Here is a 25,077-nt window from a genome sequence, read left to right on the forward strand (position 1 = left end):
GTGGTCTCACAGAATGGTTGGGCTTGGAAGGGATCTTAAAGACCGTACAGTTCCATCCTCCTGCAATGGGCAGACACTTCCTACTAGACAAGAGTACCCAAAGTCCCATCCAACCTGGCCCTAAACACTTTCAGGGATAGCAACATCTTCCTTTATCCTTATGCCATCCTTGGTCTTGTGCCATCCATAGTTTTGCACCTAGACACCTCACACTCCCTCAGAGATTTGTTGTAATTTGCCAAGAGCAAAATCTCTTTTTCTATGGAAAAAAGGCTCCTCTTACTACAGCTCCTTCTTAGGATGTGTGGAAAGAGCCAAACGCTAAATCCATTTGCCAACAGAAATGCAGTTGTAATAACAGTAATTGCTAGCCCTTTGTATGTGCTTATTTTATTCTTGTTGTTAGAGGCAAGTTTGTGACTGCAGCATACATAATGAAAGCAGTTAACAAAAGTGCTAGGCTGAATTTCCATGAAATTATGTCAGGATTCCAGTCCAAGAGTGGGTGGCTGCCTGCACATTTAGGAAACATCCCTGGGCAGGCTCTGGTTTACCTCAGACATGCATTTCAACTCCCCAGCATCCTCAGCTGAGACTGGGAGGAGGCAGTACACCTCATCTACTTTTGACTGTGAGACATATGGGTTACCTACTGGTCAGTTTGGCATAGGAACAGGATGCAGAGAGGCACAGAGCATCCATGCTCACTGAAACATGCAGCTGCTCCAGTCCCTGAGGATCCCACTACACAGTAACCATGAAGGAGGCAAGGTTTCATGTCACTCCTGTACCTTCCTTCTCGCTATCTGAGGCTTCAGTAAGAGCTTTCTGTCTGCAAAGCATTGATTTCAGAGCTCCAGTCTCACCTTGGCCCAGAGGCTGACTCTTAGATAACTTTAACCACCACATGTTTAAAACACAGACTGCCAGGCGCATAGGGATTTATCTGAAGGCTGGTTGCACATCTGGAAATGGCTTCTTCCTGGTATAGCATTTCCATCTGGGAGGTTCAGTGTCATATTTTGGACTATGTGACCACTTTTGGTCACAACTACTTAAAGCACACACCTTGCCACAGGAAGTAAACACTTGGACTGCCTAGCTGATTTTAAACACAGGAGGTGTAGGAGACAACTAGAAGTGTGACGCATGCAAGGAGATTGCTGTTTTCTTAGCATTTTCCAGCCAAATGTTGTGTGTGGGAAGTCAGCATAGATGTGGCTGTCCTGATGACCCAGTTGCTGGAAACATTGCTTATTGCAGGATTTGTAACTTGCAGAAGTCTCTAGGATGACCCACTAGCTGAACTATAAAGAAGGCTGTCACCTGAATAGCAGATTTAAGATGGTGTCTTGTAGCCACCTTCCTTTTACTTCCAGTCATGCACAATGGCAGCATGTATCTCACTAAAGGGAAGGTGTCAGCTGTCATTCAAGCCATTCCAATGTTCATATTTCCGAAGTACCCACAAAGGAGTACTTCAGGGCAAGAAGTCTGGTGAAAATAAAAAACATTCTACAGGAAGAAGACAGATCCTTTGTCAGGCAAAACCTGATGTGTGTATGGACTGCAGGAGAAAGCTTCAAATGGACTGTTGTTAAAAGCCATTTGTTCAGTACTGTGAGTGTGTGGTTCTGAAAACTATGTTTTACACTTTCCTGTTTCTGGTGTGGAAATGAATTTGCATGCATTTACCTATCTTATTTTGAATATTGGCTAGAGGGACATTAAGAAGAAAGCTTTATCTAAAGTGGAAAATAAATGTGTCTGTATGAAGTTACAGCAGTAATGCCAGAGAGGTCTGCCTTCTCAAGATCTGCCACCAAATTTTGATGACCATTTTGCCACTTAGGGATGTAACCTGTGGTCTCCCAGACACTTGTTCTCAGGAAGTTGGATATTTAGTCTCCTAAATGGAACAGAGTACATTTTTGTGTTTGGGAGCTAATCAGTCATCTGAGAGATTTTAAGCAATAAAGCTTTCTGGGAAAAAAATACAGAATAAGAAGAAAATAATTTTGAGAACAAATCTGGATTTTATTTGCATGCAAAGAACACTGTCATTATATCACAGTTTCCACACATCAATCTAGACAGAAAATTTATCTGTCCTACCTTGAAGTAATCCAAAGATAGGGATTAACACAGCCCTGTTACAAAAAATGTTTTCTGTTAATTAACATTCAACGGGAGAAAATTGCTTTCACATAACAAATATTAACATGATTTTAAGGATGTAACAGCGATTTGCTAGATGTGGAAAAGCTCCATAAGACATTTTTGGTCTCTTGCCACGGTAGTTGCTTCAGGTTTTTTAAATATCCACCTGCTGTGGTTTTAAAGAATGACATGGTCTTTTTATATGAGTTGGCATATCTGAAGGTCTGACATCTGTGTAACTTCCTTCCTAGTCTGAGGACACAGGAAATTAGAATTCTGATTCAAGCCCAGCAATTGTTTTCCATAAATACAAAGAAAAATGTAGAGTAAAGTGTATGGAGTTTTTCTAATGCTGAAATGCTGTATCCCAGCACTTTACTTTGCTGTTTCAGAGTAGCTTTTTCACAACAAAATGATAGTGATTTCAGAAAGACAGGTGCAGGGAAGCGTCACTTAAATTTTACATAATCTATAAAAAGAACAAGTAGGTGTTTCAAGTGAACTGTAGTAAAAAGCTCTATTTTGTCTTTCTACAGAAAAGCTTTCTGTTTTTATGCAACACCTGCCTGCTTCCTTCTCCTTTCTCCACTGACACAGTCCTGTATCAATTTCCTAATTTTCCAGTTTAGCAGCCTAAATCCAGCAACCCAGTCTTGATCCAAAATTGGCATTTCGGCGTGGTCTTGCATCTCTCATAGAGGCTGTGAAAAAAACATTTGTGATCACATTGAATAATTTTAAGTTCACACATCATTTTATTGTTTCAGTAATTGAGTTGGTAGATCTTAGTCCCCCACCTACAATGCAACAGTGCTACACTCAGAATATTGCTATGATGTAAAAGATACTCACCTTTTATGCAAAGGCAAGAATTTATTGTGAAGAGAATATAACTCCTACCAATCTAATAGCAGAATTATTTTCAGTCTCAGTTTAAGGATTATAGGGAGGGGAATAAAAAGTTGTATTAAATTAAAAGTCACCAGAGTAAGTTACAACTGCAATGCCTACACTTCCTAGTGCGTATCCCTCTCTTTGCTCTTGCAATCATTCCTCCTTTGCCATTTTGGATCTGTTCTGGAGAGAGAGAGAAAGCTTATGGTGAGTCATCAATGCATCAAGCTCCTTCCTCATCAGGGCAAATATTATGTTGAGGGTGAGAGTTTCTTCCTTCCCTTTGCCAGGAGGAATGTGATATAGACATAGATGGTTTCCTTCTCCTAACTCTTGAGGCAGTTTGTATATATGTTCTAACATCTTTTATGCTTTAATCTTTCTTCACTGGCCTATAATTCCATATCAGATCCAAATTTGCTCTATACGGAGTTAACATATTTATTAGATACTTGTTCTTTGTTCTCTTGCTCTAGGACTTGACCTGACCATTGCTAGGTTGCTCAAAGCTGTGGCAGCCCCCAAGGTCAGCCTGTGCCCTGCCTCCTGTATCCTGGCATGTGCTCTTCACAGCATATTATTTCCCTCTTCCCAGGCTCCAGCTGTGGCATCATGTATCTTCCTCTGTGCTACATTAATATACCAGGGTCATAAATGCCTTTTAATACAGAAAAAGCATATTGGCACTGCTGTTTAAAACATACAGCTGTGCCATAAGACTATACAAACGTGTAAGTCAAACAGAAGAGGTGGGTAAAGACAGAGCCTGACAGGTCCTAGGGACCTTGCAAAGCTACTGCAAAGCCAAGTACTAGCAGTGACCATTCTGTTGTCTGGGCTGAAGGGTAGCAGAGCTAATTATATTTTGTTTCCCCTGCCCATAGCATAAACACACACAGAAACATATTGAAATAGCATGTTTCTAAATGTGCATGCTTGTATTCACAGGGACTAATAATGACACAATGAAAGCTAATTTGGTACCCTAACGTTTGCAGGTCAGGGCTTCAATGACAGTTCAGGAGAATGTGAAGCAGTTTGTCATTACTGCAATTACCTAGCTCAGGATTTACAGCTGTTCCATAGATAGCTGGTGGATGCAAAGTTTTTCCCCAGGGCAGGTCAAATAAACATCCAAGACAGGAAGTGAATGTATTTGTTCTGCTGAAGGTAAAGCTAGAGGACTGTGTGGTCCACTGGCTCTGGTCCCAGTGTTCAATGGGATTAAAACAACATTCATCAAGAGAGGTTCCCCTCAGATTTCCTGAGGTACCTCAAAGCAGCAAACTTTCCTGAAAACACCAGTGTCTGTGCTTAGAGTTGGAAGTGTCACTGGAGAGTCAGGAGTCGTGTGCTAGTGCCTGAAAGGCCCAGATACCATCCTGTGCCTGCATTCCCCAGGGCTGAAAAAGCATGGTTGTACCCAGATGTCATGACACTGGCCATAAGTTGCAGAGTTGGCCAAGGGCATGTGCCAGCTTGGCCATAAAGGCTCCAAGAGCACCCACAAAAAGCTACCAAGACGGATATTGCTGGTCTTATAGCCCAGGTACCTGGCTGTCAGCTAGTATGTGAAGACTTGTCTTGAGGGCATACAAAGGAGAAGGCAAGGAGAGCTCCTTCGTAGGGGCTGTCATCATGCCCGAGCTCACTAGAGGGCCCCATACACTGCATAGAAACTCATACCACAGGAGTCCGGATCCCATCCTATAAAATCTGCTTGTACAGGCAGCAGTAGGGATTTTTATTATTTCCTTTTTATTATTTCCTTTCTGCTGTGGCAGGTCTGTTTCTGTCCCCCGGGCAGCTGGTGTCCTCTCCAATTGTCAAGGCATAGTGCAGCAGGAATGGGAAGCAGAAAGAGAAACTAAGTATGTGACCTTCATGATAATACCCTCTGTAGAAAGTGGTGCAGCAGCACGGGTGAGAGTGGGCATTTGGGTCAATTCTGCAGCACTTCCCATGTCCACAGTGTGTTTGTCTGAAGGTTTGTTGTGTTCCGTTATTAGGTGGCAAAACTGCTAAACAAGCACTTCCTACACAGTGACATGCAACATGAAGAGCCAAGGCTCAGCAAAGGAGTGTGGTGTGAGGGAGGGTGAAGGGGAAATGAGAAAAGTGAAAATAGCCCTGGGATCTGTGGGAGGTGCTGGGCATTCGGCACTCTTGATTTAGAAGTTGCACATCCCAGTGTTATTTTCATGGGCCCCTGGCCACTGCTTTTACAAGCACTTCTGCTAGGTGGATATTTACTGCGATTGCGACTGCAGGAAGCAAGAGCTCAGCCAATGAACACATCAGCTCACCGTCAGCCAGGCAAGACATGGCGATGAGCCGCCATACCACTGCCACTGAGCCCTCTGTGTAACGACAACCGTCTCCTGGGATGAGCCTTCACCCTTGCAATTGCTGTGTGACCAGTTTTTTCGAACGCAAGATGTTTCTCTCATCTTTAGAGTCCACATCACTTACAATTAGCCTTACTCCACATCACTTGCAATTAGCCTGAGCCACATCTAAACTATGGTGGGTCCTTCTACAAATCAATCCACGCCCACTTATTTGGAGATCAGCATGAAGTTGTTCCCAGATACCTCTGTGTCACAGAAATTCAACTTTTCAAGGACTTCCTGGCCTGAAGGCTTAGGTACTTCCTAGAGAGGGTATTCCAGGGAAGGAGACAGGCATGAGTAAAACAAATTCTGTAAGAGGACTTTTGGAGCTTTATTCTGCTTTTGTCAGACACATAGGAGGAGGCATGCAGTAGGCCGTAAGCAGAGGCCAGAGCAACTCTATGGCCAGAAGGCCACAAAAGCACTCACCTTGGGTGGAAATAAATGGTGCGGAGGGTGCTTAGCTCCGCTAATGAGAAATTTTGTTAGAGTAGGTCATGTCTGTAGACCCCACAGCTCCTACAGGGAGCATCATGCTGATGGGGACTTGTGTGTGGGCTGCAGGGTGAGTGTCATGGGGGCTGCCAACAGCAGAGCTGAGAACCGCAGACAGAGCCAGGGAGAAATGAGGCCAATTTCAAATGAGGGAGGAAGCATTTAGACAGTTGGTAGTGTCCATCTGGCGCTCGGTGACGAATCTGCCAACCCCTTGGCCAGCTCTCTCGGCAGTCTACACTTCCAACTGCACTCATCTATTGGTCGTGGTAGTGCAACTGGTGCCATTCAGGCTCCCTGAACGTTGTTGCTGTTGTCAGCTTCAATGCCTTTTTTGAATTAAGGCATTTTTAAGTCAGTTGAATTCAATTTAGTTTTGGTTTTGGTCAGCCCATTCCAAAGGACCGGGGCTACATTTTTACTTCTGTGCTGTCTTCTGCAGTTTAATGTCATTACGCATAGGTAAAGCTTCATTGGAAAATAAATTTTCTTGACTGTTCCTCAATTGGCATGGAAATCACAGGAGACAAAAATGTCAGAAGGTCTGCATCCCTTATCAAATGCATCTCAATAATTTCTCAGGTGTTTTTATTTTTGTCAATCCACAAAGGTTCCTATCTGCATCTTTTGGAACTTGTTAACAAAAACTGGAACTTGTTACCAGAAACTTATGTTAACTTCATATATTTCTTAGGGTGTGTGCGCTTATCTATGTGAAACAACTTGGAAATGAAACATAGCCTTTTTATTAATTTGCACATCTGTGACATCTTTCCCTTTGCTCTTATATTGCTGTGAAATTTTAGACCAAGCAAATAAAAATGTTCTGACAGTTCTATAAACCTGAGCAGGCTTTCACAATGCTATCACATTCGTTACTGCCCATTCTTACAAAAAGTTATTTGACTTGAATGAATAGTTCAGATACTTGTGTTAAAACAAAGTGGGCACAGAAAGGAAAAGAGGGGGTGAATCATGTGAGTAAAGTCAACCATATTCACAGGCTTAGTGGGATTCAGCTGAAGATCAAGATCCTGAGTATTAAGATCCCTATGAAACTCAAAAATCCCTTAAGTAAATCCTTGAGGTTTTTGGAAAGTCCTACAAAATTCCAATCTCTTTTTCCTGGTTACGTAACAGGAATTTCCAGAGATGTGACGTGGACCAGCTCTTCTTCCTACTCTATCCCTTCGTACCACTGTTTCAGGCATCACAGCTGTTCTGACAACAAAGTGTGAGGGCGTTTTGTGTAGTCATGGCATTCACTAAAACAAAACAAAGCAAGCCAGTTCCTCACTACCAGCTAGACCTCCTGGGATCGTAGCCAGTAGCCCACAGGCTGCATTTGGTTCTCCTCAGCTGTTGCAGAAAGAATAACGGACAGAGTAGAAAGAAATTTACGAGACAGTAGGGGTTATCCACATTGCTAAATGTTCTGGAGGTTCTCTTCCTCATTTACTCTCAGAAAGGTAGTCCTATGCACTTTCTCTACTATGCCTTGTAATCACCTATGGGCCACCCATCAAAACCATCAGGGTCTCCTGACATACTTTCAAAGGTTCTTCCAAAAAAGAAAGTGATCCCTTTTCTAGCTCATCATGGCCTGCAGGTGCTCTGCTGGCTCTTTTTCAGACCCTGAGCTGAATCAGCCCAGATGTCTGCTTATACTGACTTGGAACTTCTGTGGCTCCTGGGAAGTCCAGAGGTCAAGAATTTCACCCAGCTAAGACCCACGCAGGCAGGAAGCTGTCAGCTGACTCTTACCACAAGCATTCAGTGCAAAGTGAAGACAAACTTTTCAGCTTCCCACAATTAAAATCACGCCTTGTTCCAACTTTCCATGAGGCAGCAGGGGGGACTTCTGAGCCATCAAGGAAAATAAAAAGGACATTGCCATATTGTTAAACTCACTCCCCTTTCTTCAGCACTGTGAGCGATCAGACAGCAGGACTCAAGTGTGACTGATACTGGGTAAAGTGGGATAAAGAGCTGGAAGGGGAAGTCATATGTAATCTCAGAGCTCTTCTCTTCACTCCTTTCTTTATTCATAAGATGCTTTCCAAGCAAGAATTTGGTTTCACAGATTTTACGCAGCATGGAAAACTATAATACTATGTCTGAAAATCAAAGGACCAAATGCCTCCAGATATGCTCAGGATTACCTGAACAGGCAGTGGGGGTTTAGGAGCTCGTTTGGTGTGGCCTCCAGCTGGGCAGCACCCCACTCTTCTCAGTCTCTCCTAGTACAGTAACAACTAATGAGATGTTTCTGATGAATGCAAGACAATTCTGAAATGAGATATGGACACTGGGAGTGGGTAGGACAAATGTAGAAGACATTCTGTTCTCCTGAAAAGAGAAAATAAGGGTCTCTATGACAGGGATAAAACCAGGGTTGTTAAAACCACCATTTTAGCATTTCCAAGACACATTCAGAATTTCATCAGCTTTCAGTCAGGATGCTTCCTCTGCTTGTCCTGGGGTGGTAAGCAACTCCTTGAACTGAAAATCATTCATCATTTTAGTACATGATTTCATTCTTGCCTAGCTGAGCACAGCCAATGGCAAAAAACACTTTCCTTTGCTAACCAAGATCCAGTTACTGCTGCAGCCCCACCTTCCCTGCACTTGTGGGCCGGAAATGTGTCCTGGGAATTTATGAGAGGAACAGCACGGAGTTCTCCCTGTGCCCACAAGGACGTAAGATCTCTCCAAAATCCCTTACCGGCAGTAACAGCACCACCCAACAGCCCCATGGACACTCAGAGAAAATGGCAAGAACAATAGCAGGAAATGTCTCAGGGTGGAAACAACAGTCTGAACACAGCCCACATTTCTGGGGGCTTCCTGATTGGCTTGATTTGCCTCAGCTGGAGCAGTTCGGATAACCTTGGAGTTGTCTCACCAGGGTGAAACCTCTCCCCATTGAAGTTGCATTTGTTCTGATGCCTTCTGGGAGAACAGGGAGACTTGCCACCAAGAACAAACAAATAAATGAACAAAACACAAGAGCTTTAATGTAGATTAGACCCATGAAATGGGGTCAGGACAGCAGGATTTTGGTTTATTGCTTGATGATGCTGATAGAGAGCAGCTATGCAGGACAGCCTGTCCATTCCTAGAGGACACATTCCTCACCTTGCACCAGGCTTTATCCTAGAAAAATGGACTGTGAGTTCCTGCAAGAGAATGGCAGTGGAGGACAGATTTGTGATGTTTGAGTCCAAGAAACTGTTTGCAACAAGAAACAAACAAAACAAACAGCAGTTCCTACTGGGTGTTCCCCTTCCTGCCCTGCTGCTCGGTTTCTGTCCCTGCTGTCCAAGCAGCTCTTGGCAGGCATGCAGGGGAATGCATTTCTATATTTGTGAGGGGCTCTTGATGTTGGGAATTTTAAAAGGCACTTAATAAAGCTTACTGCCCAAAGCACACTGACTGGCAGCTGCACATACCCCCTAACTCTCCTTCTCAGGAGCTTCTGAGAGCATCACAGGTTCAGGCAGTCCAAAGCACAGTACAAAAGGTAAGGAAAGGTTGGGTAAGAAAGGTCAGAGGGAAGCAGATGGGATCCCTGTAAGCTTCAGTTTTCCATCATAGTAAGACTGTTGTGCTTTAACAGCCACACACCAGCCAAGACACAAGGAAGGTGTCATCACACCAATTATAATGCATGCTTGGGCTTGCACATTTTCAGTGTAATAGCCTGAATTTTCTTGGGCTGATTTTCAATTTCTAAGTTATTCACAGACGTGTTTCTTGACTACATTCCATCATGGTGTGCATTAGGTCAGAGGACTGGGTGCTGGGCAGCACATCCTTACAAAGCCAACAGATAGGCTTGTTGACACCATCTTCCTTGCCACAGCACATTTTCAGCTACCACTGCAGAATATTCGTAAAGAAAGAAAATAAATAAGCTGTTATCTGCACCTGAAATTCACCACAAAGTCCATGCAATCATTAGAAGTACACATGACTCAAGTCAAACTGAGATCCTAGAAATATCCCATATACTGTGAGTATCCATAATTAATAATACCAAATAACATACCTTCCTGGGAGAAGCACAGTCTGACATGTGATTGGACCAAATAGGACTGGAAAATGTATTGGATGAAGATGGAGAAATGAAGTCAGACATAGTGATTTACAGAGGTTACAGCAGAGCTAAAACAGACAACTCCAGCCTTTGCTTGGCTTTTTGAGAACACTGTTCTTTCAACAAACAGTGCAGGCTTTCAGAGATGATCAGATTGCCACACAAAGGATTTATCTGCATTTGCTCCCTGGGGACAGGGAGGGATTCAAAACATCCCATATGGGAAACACACAAGGAGTGAAATCCTGGTTTGTGTGCAGTAAGGAGTGGACTGCCATGGCTGTGAGCAGAGTCTCTCTTAGAGGAGGCAGTGGAGTTTGGTGTGGAGGAAAATGCAGGAATTCAAGGAATGACAAGAAGTAACAATAAGAGGGAAAAGGGGCAACCTATGCAAGGAGAACCTTGTCTTTCAATTACTCTTCATATACCTGCATATATATATTATACGTATATACATATACATACACACACACACACTAAGACAAATCAACAGATTAGAGCATTTTAAGATGTTCTCTCAGGTTCCTCTGGTTATGCTTGGACTGCTATAAATGCAACATGTGTATTAATAACCAGCATACACTCTCTCTAAACCTCTGTCAGTTGAATGGGTGTTAGAGTAGGTTGGTAACACTGCTTGTTGGTGATGGTGTTTAGACAGACATCATGTGCAAACAGTCAGAGCAGGGATATTATAGTGGAGTTCAGTACACCATTTCAAATTCTTTCTTCAAAAGTAGAACATGTGCATACAGTGAAACTTAAGAGTACTTCTTGCTATAAAAGAACTTGAGCACCTTATCAATGCAGAAAGTTACAATTATCCATGATGCTTTTATTTCACATTATAGAATTAGGTACCAGTATCCCATTTATTGACAGAAAAAAGACTTAGAGATCCTAAGAGTCATAAGAACACGGTCACTGCAGAAGAACAAACAAATAATGATGTAACCAACACCATGTTGTGTTCTCATCCACTCCATGCAGTCAAAGTAATAGGTAGAGAAGAGGAAGAAAAATATTTACATCAGAAATATTTATATCCTTGAGCATAAAAACAAAAGAAAACAAACAAATGAAAAGTAAAAACACAATCTCTGGCCCAAGACAAAAGAAAAGAATTGTCACTATAAACTGAGCAAGAAAAATGCAGTTCATAGGAAATTGCGCTTCACATTGGAAAAAAACAGTAGCAAGCAGAAATGCAACAGAAGGGGAAAGATAATTTGTAGGGAATTACAGCTGTATAACGTATTTTACAAACTATAATACATGCTGCTTTATAGCATGTTACAAATCATATTATACTGTGTATGTACATAGGTGTACTTAAGCGCGATAATTATTCCACTTGACAATGTGGTAATACATGGACTCCTTCCCTTAAATTGTGGTTGTTCTCATCAGCTGCAGTAGATGTTTAGAATTTCCCCTTTCTTTAACTTCTAGAGATGCAAGCTTTTGTAGACTATAGGCCTTCATCCTAGAAACTGGAACAGTTTTTGTCACAAATGAGTTGTGACACCCTGTGCTCCAAAGATCTCTTTACTGAGGAGAGTGACTTTTAGTGAGGGCATCAGGAAAGCCAGCCAGCAGATAGGAGCACTGGTTGTATGGTCATACATGAGTGTATTTGCCTTATGTAAGGGAGAGAGGAGAGGCAAGGAGAAAGGATGATGAGGAAGCAATACATATATACACATAATATTTCAATAGGAAATGAGGTGTTATAATTGAAGAAATAACCAATGGAGTCTGATAGACTATGAGGAGCAGGGCAGTTGCAGGAAAGCAGGAGAGATCAGGAGGATTGGGAAGGATGGGCATGGGGCATGGATGGTGAGGGACGGGATTCACCAGAGACAAGGAAAGGATGAGGAGAAGATGGGCGTTGTTTAGAGCTTGTTTTCCTGTCCTCTGCAGTATTATATCTACATAAAACAACATCAACAGCCCAGTGCTGGCTGTGGCATTTTCCAGCTCCCTGGTTGCTCAACAACACTTTTGATTTTGGGAGTGTTTGACCCAGTGTGGTGAGTTTCTGACAGAAATGCAGTTAAATCCCAAACACAAGGTAAGGGTACCTCAGCCTTTCAGTTGCCACCAGCAAACCTCACCACTGAGTTTAAGGAAAGAGCGGTTCCTTGGATGGTGAGGTCAAAACTACTTGGCAGCAGGTACCTGATCTCCCTAGAGGATAAGTGGGAGGGAGTCTCCCAGAGAAGTGTGCAGGCTGCTTCTGACCCAAGGTACTTTGCTTTTTCATGTAGCATTGCTTGAACTCCAAGCTTGCAGAAGTTTATTGCATTCCTAGTGCAGACCCTCTACAAGCATCAGTATGTTTCAATAAGGATAGAAAAATAAATAGCCAGCATCTGTCTGAAGTTTCTGATGTGGACAGCCTGGAGGTTGCCGGGAGATAAAACCTGCACCCTTTCCTAGGCTTGCTGCCTTCCCTGTTAATGCTGTGAAGTAACTGCATGTGTATCCTCAGGACACTGGTGTGTGTAAGAGTGGAACAAAAACAACCTCCTTCCATAGCACCTGCAGGTAAAGATGCATAAAATCATGCCTGCGTGTGAGTTGTGCATCCATACTAGCCCTGGGTAGTACTGTAGGAGCCAACACTGCTGCACTACAGAGGATGAGCACTCTGAAATCATCCCTCAATTGCTCTCCCTTCATTCCTTGGACTTCTCCCAAGCTATAAATAACACAGTCCACTGTACAGCTGAACTGCTGACATATGTTTCTAAGCCAAAATGAATTTTCATGTGCCTAGCTGCAACGTGTCAGCCCGCTGTGCTGCTCTCCTTGTCTCTAGGAGTGTACTGCTTATGTCTGGGCTTTGGGAAGAGGGGAACCACACATGTGCCTATATCTGGGCCTGGAAAAAAGGTAATATTAATATATAATATATATAATAATATAAAATAAAATATAAAATTGATAGCAATGGTGAAGTGATGACACAAAGCTGTGCCGCACCAGGAGTAGCTTAAATATCTCATTCCAGTTGATAACACTGAGCGAAGACACCAGGAGCATCATGATAATTGCTCTAAATAGAGGCACTCCCAGAGTGGATGACCAGCCAGCCAAAATGCAGGGTGAATTAAGCTACTGTGGCCTTTACTCAGCTGGACAGAGAGATGAACCCTCTTTGAGATCATCCATGCCTGCTTGGAGTCTGGTCAGAAGCACAAGTGGAAGCTCTTAGGCCAAAGTGCAAGTAGGTAGAAAGGAGAGGAAGCAGCCTCTTGGCTCCTTCACAGCTTTGTTTGGTGGCCAGGGAATTGGGTTGAGACAAGGCTTTTCCTTACCTCTCCATTTCCCAAAGAAGGGCTCCGCAACGTGGTACGCCTCTATAGGATGAATATCCAAGGTGCAGTGGTCCACTGGTTTCCTACCCTCTCCTGGGGCAGGTTACTGTGGTCCTGGGAGATTCTGAAGGTTGTAATTCCACCTGTACTGGAGATGATTTGAAGAAGACTGAAAGCAGTCAGCCCTAGAAGACTTAAACTTGTAGAAATTAATGAATAAGTGTGGGCTATAAATAACAAAGGGATAAGAAGTTAAGGTGGCATGAGGAGGGAGGTGACACTGGAATGAGATGACATGCTTCTATAACAGATAAAAAGTAGCTCCAACTGGTGGAAGTCTCACCACAGAGACAATAATTAGTACGCCAACAGGGTGCTGCTTTGGCGTGGAAAGGACTCGGCTGAGGACTTTGGCAATTCCAGGTCAAAGCATGTGTAAGCTGTCCAGAAAGCCTTCTACATCTGAAGCAAACAACAATTTACTAACTCTGGCTAAATACATTTGGTTTTTATAACTGACCATGTTTAGTTCAAGAGATCCGATGGCCAATATATTCTCGACTTGTTCTTGTTTTGGCTAACCTAACAGGGATTAACATGGTCCTAAATCAGGCAGATGCAAAATATCAATATACAGCTCCTTTTTTGTGAATGTACATATCTGTTGTAAACAGTCAATGGAGTCATGCAGTGTATTTCCTTTCTTACCAAGTTCTCCAGATGAAATTGGGTTTCAACTTCTGCTTAGTGAAAGGAACTTCCTATGTGCTCAGGAAGACATAGATAGATAGATACAGAGCAACTCATTCAACATCATGCCTAAATCTCATTTATGAGCACTGATTAGTGATAAAGCATTCCCAGTCTTTCCAATCACATAGGCTTTGCCTTTTCAAAGATGATAATTAACTTTGCTGCTTTTGATTATCAGTCACACTCTGTAAACAGTACCCTTCTGGAAATCATAACATGCACATTGCTAGATATTGTCTTTGAGGGTTAGCTGTTCAAAAAGGATGAGCTTTGCAGAAAGACTGAACTAAGAGGCATTGAATTACTCAGTTCCAGAGTCGCATTTCGGATTCTGCTTCAGACCTGAAATCAGGCAGTTTTTCACCACTGGCACAGGTTCTGTGTAGATACACAGAGACATCTACAGATGTTTCACCTGAGTTTGGCATAACTGCCAGTGTTTTCTAAGAAAAGTAAGTCAATGTAGAAACTAAACCAGGTGATTCTCTGCTCTCCTATAGCAGTAAGAGTGCAGTTCATGGCACAGAATGTAAGTAAATGGCATTTTGCTTTACAGCCATGTTGCTGAGATGTGGCAGTCGATGGGTGCTGGCTACCCTGCTGCCCATACTAAGAAGTAGGAATGAGAGGTCCACAGGGTGGAATATTTTAGCCAGCACTCAGTTGCATGCCAGGAAAAGGGTCTTGGCTCTGTGCTCAAAGATGAACACTGCACTTTAAGTTTCATGTGCCCATAAGAGAAGAAACTCTTTCTGGTATTGCTCTCCGGTCAAAAACTTCATGAAGGTTAAATGCATGAGACAGACACTGAGTCCATACAGAGATCAAATTCATCCCTACGAAGGTCAAGGGAGAGCCCAGCTTTCCTTAAACTTTATGCTTAACTTTCTGTGTAGTAGTTATCAGGGGAGTTGGTAATAGCTCTCTGCTTGTGAGTCTACCATTTTAATATCAGTTAGATTTTCACCTCTGAGAGATCTGGTACTAATTACTAGTGTCCAGATCCATTACTCCTTTGTGCTTTTTGTACCAGGTTTATTTAGAGTGTCACTTAAGCAATGGTAAAATACTCACAGCTGAGCCATTCCCCACTCTGCATACTCATCCTTCACCTTTTCCCTTTCAGTGTTTATTCTGATTAAGTCTTTCTTGGTTTCCTTTGTATATTTTCCTCACTCAAGCAGATGAATGTTCATTTTTGCACTGACACATCAATATGTATGCCACAGACATCATTTCTATTATGCACCTATCTTCACTGCAGAAAAGGTGCATTTCTCAGGTTGTGAAGTGCAACCCAGCATTCAGAGCTAACACAGGCTAAAGAACTGGTCTTTAAACCTGCGGCTGTTCTCCCTGCTTATAATGCTGTTACAGTCCTACCTTGAAAAAAATACTGTTGAGCTTTCTCCCAAATGACGTATCTCCAGAAAGCATGTGTGTGCCAGAGTTGATGAGCTGGATAGAGGAGGCTGTGTTGTCTTCTGGCATGGATCTCCTTACTTAAGATTTGTGTGTCCATGTTGCAAAGAGCATGGCTGTACATCAGCTGTGTGAGCACGCTGAGAACACTCTTCAGGGCCTCTGCTGCGGTTAAGGCAAAGCACTTGTATCTTTCAGCAGAGAGGAAGACAACAGCCTGAATTCATTGTTTTCAACATAAATGCACACCTACATATACCACAGTACCAACCATCTCTTTTGTCATCACCTCTTAGCTCTCCCAGCTTAATTTCCCTTTTTTGTCATCTGAACTAAAAATACTTCTGTGCTCTCCAAAAGTTCCTTTGGTCTCTGGTCCTAGCATCCTGGCAGGAGGCTTCATGCCATCGTTCCAGTTCTCTCAGAATATCCCACCCTGCTGACACAGGCTCAAATCCTATCAACCACACCAATCAGATTTCCTTCAGACACCTGATGCATCCTCTTACCCTGCAGCACTCAGCAGTTCTGCTTTGAATTCCGCAGGGCATCTTATCTGACACTTAGGGATTTTGAAAGAGAAAGCCTAGCAGTAGCTTTGAAAAGGCTTTCTTTTCCCCAAAGCCTTAGAGGATATCAGGCCTTCACTGAACAAAGCCCTGAACATCCTGTTGTGATCTCATAACTAACCTTGCTTGGAGGTAGGATCAGAGGCCTCCAGAGGTCTCCCTTCCAACCTGGATTATGATTTCCGTAATCTTGCCAGCCAATGAGTGAGGCCACCCACAAATGATGACTGGCAGAAAAATGATGGCCAAGAGACAGAGTCCCCAGTCATCTCCTTTTGTTCATGGCTTTCTCCCCTTTGTGGTAGGACGTCACCATAAAAAAGACCAAGTAGATCACCTGGTTTTCATGACCATTCTTCTCAGTGCTGAGCCCAAGCATCACATGGGACACTACCAGGTTTTCATAACCCAGACTGGACCACTTTCCACAGGCACATTTTCCCCAGCCTCCTGGACGCCAAGGCAGGATACACAGGAACCCTTGAAATATGCTGGGTTTCCTCATGGTGCGTTCAGGTTAGCTGCTTCCAGGAGAGCATGACCAAAACAGAGCTCTTGATGACCCTGCTGGGAATTGCCCGACAGGGCTGGATAGATAACCACTTTCCTGTCTCCACCTCCTTGGACACAAAGTTGGAGCTGAGATGTGGCAAAAGAAACATCCCTCACAGCTGAGGAAATCACACCACTGAAAAAGCTGTTGTGTCTTCAAGTGCTTGTGGCAGATGTCCACCAAAGGAAGCTGAGGTACAGAAAGCCCAAGGCCCAGTTGGATTTCTGAGTGACAAAATCTCCCCTCTTTGTTCCTGCAGTATTAAGGGAAGTGGGACTCTGTGTACACCACTGTAGAGACCTGCCCATGACAAAGCAACTCCTAATTTAAAAAAAAAAAAATTAAATTAAATTTTTAATTTTTTTTAACACCTGCTTTTTTTTTTCATCCTTATGGAAACAGTTCAGCAGATCCTGGAGATCAGATAACTACTTGGGCTGAGAAGCAGCAAGACTAACAGGCTGTTTTACACCACTTCTAAACACTCTCGAGCTCCATTTTCCTTTGTGTGCATTCCCTACAGCATTCCAGATACTGCAGTTGTTTATTTGATGACTTTATTGTCGTGGCCGCCATTCAAACTCTAGCCTGAAGTCTGCTAAGGAGCCAGGAAGAAGGGAATTAGAGGGTTTCCTTACCAGGTGTCAAATGACAATTAAAACATCCTCTTGAAACTGGGCTGGAAGAAAGGGACATTATTGAATATTTAGAAGGCTTACATAGGAAGAATGTAAGGACTTAGTATATGCATGTACGTGCACATGTGTACTTTGATGGATTGATTGCTGTTTAGACCATTATACAGCATGTTGCCTGAAACAAAGGTGCTATTAGTACCTTTGTTTCTCAGGCTAAATTTGTTTGTCTGTTGTATCTTGTTACCAAAATAGCCGGCAGTACTCCTGGTCACTCAGAAACTTTGGCAGTATGATACAACTGAAAAAAGACAAAGGACACAAAACAACCTTCAGTTGGTATTGTGACTTTAATTTTTGCACTGCTACAGCGTAAGAAGCCCAAAGATGGTAGGCTCCAGGTGCCTACTGAAGAAGATGTATTTTCCAGTGAGGTCCGTGGTGCCTGGGTGGTTTGCTGATTTATGTATACAACAGCTCACATGGAAACAGCATTCTTGAGTGTTCCTGTTACCTCACATACCCCATTAGCATTTCCTCGGCCTTTAAGCCTAGAGAGTAGAGTTGACAGTTGTAAACTTTAGTGAAAAGGAGTAAAGTAGACTCCTGTGGATGATAACATTTTGTAAATGATCCTTTTGCTGTATAACAGTGCATTCTGGCTGAACACTGCTGAATGATCCATATTTCTCCTGCCACAGCTAGGGATCCAGTATTTTGCCTGCAGGACTGGATCCAGTCACTGTAATGACTTAAAGCTCTTAATCTGCCTGCACTGATTTCAGCAGAAGAAGGGCAGTGTGGACTTACAGCACAAGGTTGTACGCATTCTTGGATCTCTGCCCCTAAGAGCTATACCTGTGTCTTTGATGCTGACAGTTCTGTATCAGTTCCTTTCCTTTTAAGCAAGTTGCTGATACTACTGCTTATAGAAGGTAAACAACAACAACAGTTTTCAGAATAGGAAAATCTGATATACCACCTGTCCAACTTGTTTTAGTGGCAACAGTAGTCTGGCATGAATGCAGCAGAAACTGTGAAAGTGGGCTGGGAGGGAAGGTTAAAAGGAATATAAACAAGTGGGAAAAAAAAAAAAACAGAAAAAAAAAAGAAAAGAAAAGCAGATATACAGAAAGTAAGAAATTATAAATCCACACAACAGCAAACAATCCCTTTCACAGTTTTGAGCCAGTGCACAAAATCTGCATTTATGATAACCTCTGATGGCAAGGAGTCTACAAACATGTACAGCCTTACTCACGCCAAATGAGTTGCCTTACACCACGTGTGCCCTCAGTGTTTTCATTGTCATAACAGACAAACCCATGTCCAGCTCATCTGAAAGAATTTTTCACGTGAATTTTGTTGTTGCTGACTTCTGTGCACTCCCATTTTCCAGTCTCTTCATGGGTCATGTGTCTAGTAACATGCACCAGGCTGCACAATATGTATCCTGAACGTGCTGCTGAGTAATTCACTTGGGAAGAAAAGAGACATGCTAACAAAACCCCACTCACCCAGCTCCACAACCTAATTTCATCAAAACATAATAATTCAAATGTCTTTGTCAGCAAGGTATAAGCGTGCATGGATCTACTAATCACCCCGAGGGACAGGGAAGCAAATGAAACCACCTTTCTGTTGACTTCTAAATGCATTAAGTAGGAGCATGGAAATCTATGACCTTGGTAACAAATGATTTTTTCACTTTAATTTAAAAATATTTCCTGGGAAGGAAAATTGAGATGAAAGGGTACTTTTGAAAACTTTCTCCCTGCAATATTCCCCGTACCAACTTTTTCTATCTCACGAGAATGAAATATTTTCAGTTTTAAACTTTTTATATGAACTCAGAGAAAGCATTAGGTGGATTGGGACTGCAGTTTCTAACGATATTTACATTTGGGCACATGAATTTTGTAAGCAACCCAAGCTGTCAAGCTCCTGAAAGGAGTAATCCCCCCTGCCTCCCCACTCACTGTGCACAATCACCTTCTCCTTGCCCCTTGCCTGCTGATCAAACAAGCATTAATGAAGCCCTGTGCTGAGCAGTGATGGAGAAGAACAAAAATTTGTCCCTTTGTTTATTAGTTTCCAAAATTGAGAATATAGGGACAGGGATGTGCTTAAAAATAGAGTGTAACTGTGTAATACTGACATAAATCATGGCAGTAAAAGGAGGTTTAAGTTAAAGTAATGGAGAATCTGACCTTGTGTACTTGTGGTTAAAGAATATCTCAAATCAAGATGAACTGCATCTTCAGAAGGGAGTGTTGTTAGATCTCAGCAAGTTCAACAAGGCTGCTTGCTGCCTAGAAGAATAACACTGTTCTCTGTGTATTTTGTTATGTGCAGCCCCTGGGTTTCCCAGTACCACCCAGTAACAGTAGGAAGCTTGGATGGAGATCCAAGGCTTTTAGCTACCCTAGAAGAAAGCTCCAGCCAACCAGAGTTATTAAGGAAACTGGGTGATGCACTCGCTCCAAAAAAAAAACTCCTAATACAACTAGTTGTTGTCTGCCAGCTTCCAAAAGCTATTTCCACTTCCACTGTCTGTAGTACAGTAGCATTAGCAGCAGCATTCCTCCAATCATTTACGTTTACTGCATCATTTACTGCATTTCTACAGTTATATTCAATACTCTGGTTTCTACAATGGAAGTGCATGTCAGAGAGACGTTAAAGGAATTGGGATGAAGGTGTACTTTTAGTTAATCTGCACTTTTCTTGCAGAAATCTGTAATAAGAAAATTATGTTTTTTGTCTTGAATATATGCTTTACAAATAATTCATGTCCATTCACATGCTAGTAAATCAGTTGTGAATAGCAAGTATAAGAGGTATTCCTTATGACACTTGAAATTCTAATTACTACCTTGGTGACTCTGTCTCACTGAAATAGCTTTTACAAGTTGTATTTCTCTGTATATGTGCATGTCTGTGTGTCTTTCACAGGTTGGAACAAGAAATACAGAAATTAGAAAGTGAGGAATCTCAAATATCTGCCAAAGAACAAATCATTTTGGAGAAACTGAAGGAGACTGAGAAGTCCTTCGACAACTTGCAAAAGGTATTAAAAAAAAAAAAAGAAAGAAAGAAAGAAAAAAGAAATAAAATAAAATAAAATAAAAAAAAGGACTTAAAAAAAAAGGACATTTGGTCATAGACTGAAACTGAGACTCTTAGCACTATTCCAAAATAGCAGCTATAATTCACGCATTTACAGGAAGGCTGAGGGCAGTTGCAGAGCATTTATCTCAAACCAGGATGACCAAAAGCAGCAAAGATACAGAGGTGTCAGATCTATTTTGGTTTGGACTATTTGGATTTCCCCTCCCCATTCCAGCCTTTCCAAGAAGGAGATTTAGTATACTATCTCCATAGCTTATCTGCATGGAAACCATGTGAGCTTTCGGAACCCACAGAAAGATGTCAGGATGCCTGGAAGGAATCTCAAGCTTCCCCCTCCCAGTGGCGCCCAAAAATAGCGCCGTTTGACATAAATGCCACTTCTGAATGGTGCTGCTCATGCAAAACAGCAAGAGTTCTCCTTTCTGTTACAACCATGCCCCTCTCCCTTGGCCTCTAATTGCACCTAGACCTGAGGAGCCAAAGTCCCAGTTACCCATTTAAAAGTGACAAAGAATCATAAAAGCAACCCTAGAAAGTTTTAACCAGTCTTCTTTCTTTCTTCTCTTCACAGACTTTCTCTCACCAGGATGGTGGTAAGTGCCTTTTTACTACTGTTTATCTTTGAGTTTAACAAATGTTACATAGCTGTGTTGCAAAAGTTTACAGAGAGAGGATTCTTCCATTCATCAGCATGTTTCTGATTTATTGCTAAAGCCATTACCTTTTTCTTCAGTGTTGCTATAGTGCAGTCACAAATACAACTGTTGCTGCAGGGCAGCATTCCTTTGGTAGAGCTCCAGCTACTGTTATGTATATGCTAGGGAAAATAACATGGAGGATGTCTTAAAACAGACATTGTCCAAGACATCCAGACATCTTCCAAGTTACTGACCTCTTCCACAACACGACAGCCCAACAGTGCAGACTCCTTTTCACCTGCTCAGTGATCTATGCTCCCCCTGCATGAGCTCGTACTATTCACAAACTATTAAATACAATGTGGACTACTCCTAATTTACAGCAACAATCTGTTTCTGATTAAAATTTGATTACTTCTCTGATGAATGATATTCTATCTGTGACTACTGTCACAGAAGGAAAGCCTTGCGTAGGTGAATGAGGATGCAATAATTCCTAGCTTATGAGCTCAGTGTGACAAGATATGTGGTACTGGTATACAAATGCAGGTGTCTGAGTGAAAAAAAAGCATGTGGTTTGTTGCAAAAAGTCTAGAGAAATTCTTGCAGTGCACCTCCAAGACCATCAGGACCCAGGAAGGACAGCACACTGATCCATCTGCAGATAATTCTGTACTCCAGACACAAGTTCCCAGCACCCAACTTTGAACTGAAAAGATACAAAATTCTAGTTCCTCCAGCTGCTGACAAAGTCATCCGCAGGCTTACTTAAGGCATAGGTGGGGAACAGGTAGGATGATCCTAACACACTGTAGCACTGGTACACAAGTGTAGGCTAATACATAGCCCATGAGCTGATTTAGTTCTGCTGGAGGGAGATTCTTTTGATTGATGTTAATATTACCTGGTAATGAGGTTTACATCAAAGATCCAGTCCAGCATTGTTAACTTCTGTTAACAATGTAATTCAATCTTTAGGTTAACTTCAGGAGTTAAAAGACAAAAAAAGAGGAAAAGTCCCAAGTAGGATGCTCTTCTGTGAGAATTTGTTTTTTTCTCTTTCCTGAAGCTTTTGAAGTTGACTATCACGAAGTTAATAAAGATCCAGAATGGCAAATATTTTGTACCTGTGCAGTTTCTCTGCGGTTGTTGATAAGTTTCCAAAACAGGAATCAGTGCCTACAGGTATTAGCACCTAACATATGCAGCAACCTTCAGGATTCCTGCAAGGCACAGTCTGTCTTTCATGAGTGATATGATAAAACTCGAGTCAAACAAAACTCCACTTAGCAAACATGAGACAGTAGTTTTCCCTAACGCTTTTTCTTGTAGCATATCCATCTGCAGTACTTTGTTCAACCTCACCATGCTTGAGATTTGGCCTGATTTCAGCAGATCATTCCTTCACAGACTGAGCCAGAAGCAAGGATAGCTTGTGATGTCTACAGGTCTAACAGATGACAGTAAAATTATGTAAATGGCAACAGGCTGCTCACAGAACCCATGTGTGACCAGACGAGGCAGGAGATATAGACAAGTTAGTGGATATCTCTTATGGAGCCTTGGTTTACCTGCCTTATCTCATCCTCTTGGTAGTTGGTCATCCTCCAGGCATTTTTGTGAAGAAGCAGATTGCACCCTGAGGCTCTGGAAATGTTCAGGTCTGTGAACCATTGCGCTGACCCAGGTCTGCCTCCCATTGTGGGCATGATGTAGCTGTGCATCTCTATGTGGATAAAGCTGAGCTGGTCCTCTGTTTTCTGCTGCCCACCAGCAGTCTGTGTTGGCAGCTGATCACAGTAGGAAGAGGTGATGTACATTGCTAGCTGTGAGCAGTTTGATAACGTAGATTTTTCTGCCTTTCAAATACGCATACAACTTGCTTTGTGGAGGCAGGTCATTCATCTGTCAACTGTATGATGCATGCTGCAGAGGAAAATGGTAGGAACCATTGCATTTTACAGCAAGGCTGTGTAAAAACATACATGAGCCAGTACATACACACTAATTGCTACCTGTGGTGGCAGATTATTCAACTGATGCCTGAATGACTTTGAGTTCATAAGTCTCATGTTAGTTCACAGAATACATGCCTCCCTTTATTCTAAATGTAGTGACGATGCAGGAAGTGTTTTACCTCACTAATGTATCCCTCTGCATGCTTCTGTGCCATGTACCTGGTGTTGACATAGCTTTTGCTCATGTAAAAAAACACAACTGCAGAGAGCTCAGAGCCCAGAGGGGTGCAGAAGGAGACAAGGGAAGAGAAGAGATGGTGGACACTGATGGTCAACCAAGAGGCTCTGTGTCCTTCCCAAGTGACTGTTCTGGCAGTGACCATCTGTGAGCTTGAAGTCATCTAGACACAATAAATGCAAATCCCACATTTCCAGGGTGCAAATGTATTTTGCCACTATAGACTGCTATACAAAATAAAGTTGAGCAGAATCCAAGGCTCTGGCCAGTGGTTCCATCCTCTGCAGTCAAGCTTCTGCCAGCCTATGGTGCCTCAGGCCCACAGGAGAAGCTCTCCACTTAAACAAGGCCTGAGATAACACTAGGGATGGTGTCATTTATTGCTGCCAATATTTACAGGCAAAACCAGGCACTCTGTAGTGTTACGCTGCATGCCTAGCATGAACAAATAGAAAAGAGAATGCTCACACTCCATGTGTGCATATGTTTGTGACTCGGTGTATGCATAAACTAAAAGCCCCATTAAGATCCAGTGTGACTCTGTTGACTGTTTGCCCTGGGGTAAATTCATTCCCTGCAGCCTTTAGCCATCAGAATGCAAATTGCAGTCTGCTGCTTCAGTGAACAGGCAAAAACCACAACTGCAGCAACTCTACAGTTTGCACGAACTGTTTGAATCCTGTGTATGTAAACATACATTTGACAAGCTGTGGCTCTGAAAGCCTGATGTGGATGGTTTGATTCCCTGCCGCTGGCTTAGTGGCTCATCTAGTTTCCTTTCCTTCAATCTGGATTGATGCAAAGCCACCTGCTCAGACCCATGTTCCTGATCTTACAAACGTGGTGGGGGATCATCATCTCTGTTCAACCTGCCATAACGCTCTGCAGCTCCAGATGGCTTCACAGGGCAACAGCCCTGTCCTGGGTGCCAATGTGCACGGTAGAACTTAGGGACCCAGTTTGCCAGCAGTCAGACATTTTAAAGTAAATCAAGCTCTTGGGAAATGAGCTCACCATGAGCTACTTTGAGCAGCCCCAAATGTTTTGTTCTCTGTAAGCACCCTTGAAAGATTATCAGGCCCTATATGTGCTCTCAGTCACTTCATTAGTCTGATAATACAGAGAAGTGCCATAATCCTAAAATGCAGCTTGTTGTAAGTAGTACAAAAAGCCACAGGACATGTTTTATGGCATTCTTAGATATTAATAGCTCATCAAAGGTTGAAATGAAGCTATTGAATGGAGTCAGTTCAAATGCTTTAATTTATGACCTGCCTTACTTCTCATGTGAACAAAATGCTAATTGAGCTCTCATATTGTTTTTAGACCTTGTTGCCAGCGAAATAAAGGGAAATAAGCTCTTTTCATCCAGGGTGGGGTGGGGGGGGGAGGCTAAAATGAACCAAACCAAATCTCAGAAACGGCTAAAATGAAGCAAACCAAATCTCCCAGTCCACATCCCACCTCTGATACATGCCTCCCCCACTACAACTTTCCTTCTTTCCGGTAACTGGAGATGTCAGGGGCCCTTGAACAACATCTTTAAGTATTTTATTATATGTTTCCAGGCACAGTCAACACTAGCAGCAACTGAAAGATGTTGCCTCCTAACACAGGACGCCAAAAAGCTGTGGACCTTACTAAGGTCCACAGACATGCAAGCATCAAAGTAAGAAGTGCTTGGCTTACTGAACAGCAATGCTAAATGGTGGGATGTGCTGACCTACACCCATATGTGGACAGACAAGTCTGTCACTCAAGTCACTGGATGAGCGTGCAATGAAACTGCTGTTCCAGCATCAAACTCCATGG

General features: G+C 42.6%; 1 protein-coding gene across 10 annotated transcripts in view; it reads left to right on the plus strand.

Moving 5' to 3' along the window:
* PALM2AKAP2 (PALM2-AKAP2 fusion) overlaps positions 1–25,077 on the plus strand; it is a 248,857-nt gene that overhangs the window by 79,909 nt on the left and 143,871 nt on the right. For all 10 annotated transcript variants that reach the window (NM_001396576.1, NM_001396577.1, NM_001371548.2 and 7 more), the window contains 2 exons: positions 20,255–20,369; positions 21,003–21,024. In NM_001396576.1, coding sequence (NP_001383505.1) covers positions 20,255–20,369; positions 21,003–21,024 — 137 coding nt within the window. The remainder of the gene's footprint in view (positions 1–20,254; positions 20,370–21,002; positions 21,025–25,077) is intronic.

The sequence above is a fragment of the Gallus gallus genome, chromosome Z (assembly GCF_016699485.2).
Source record: "Gallus gallus isolate bGalGal1 chromosome Z, bGalGal1.mat.broiler.GRCg7b, whole genome shotgun sequence".
Classification (NCBI taxonomy): Eukaryota; Metazoa; Chordata; class Aves; order Galliformes; family Phasianidae; genus Gallus; species Gallus gallus.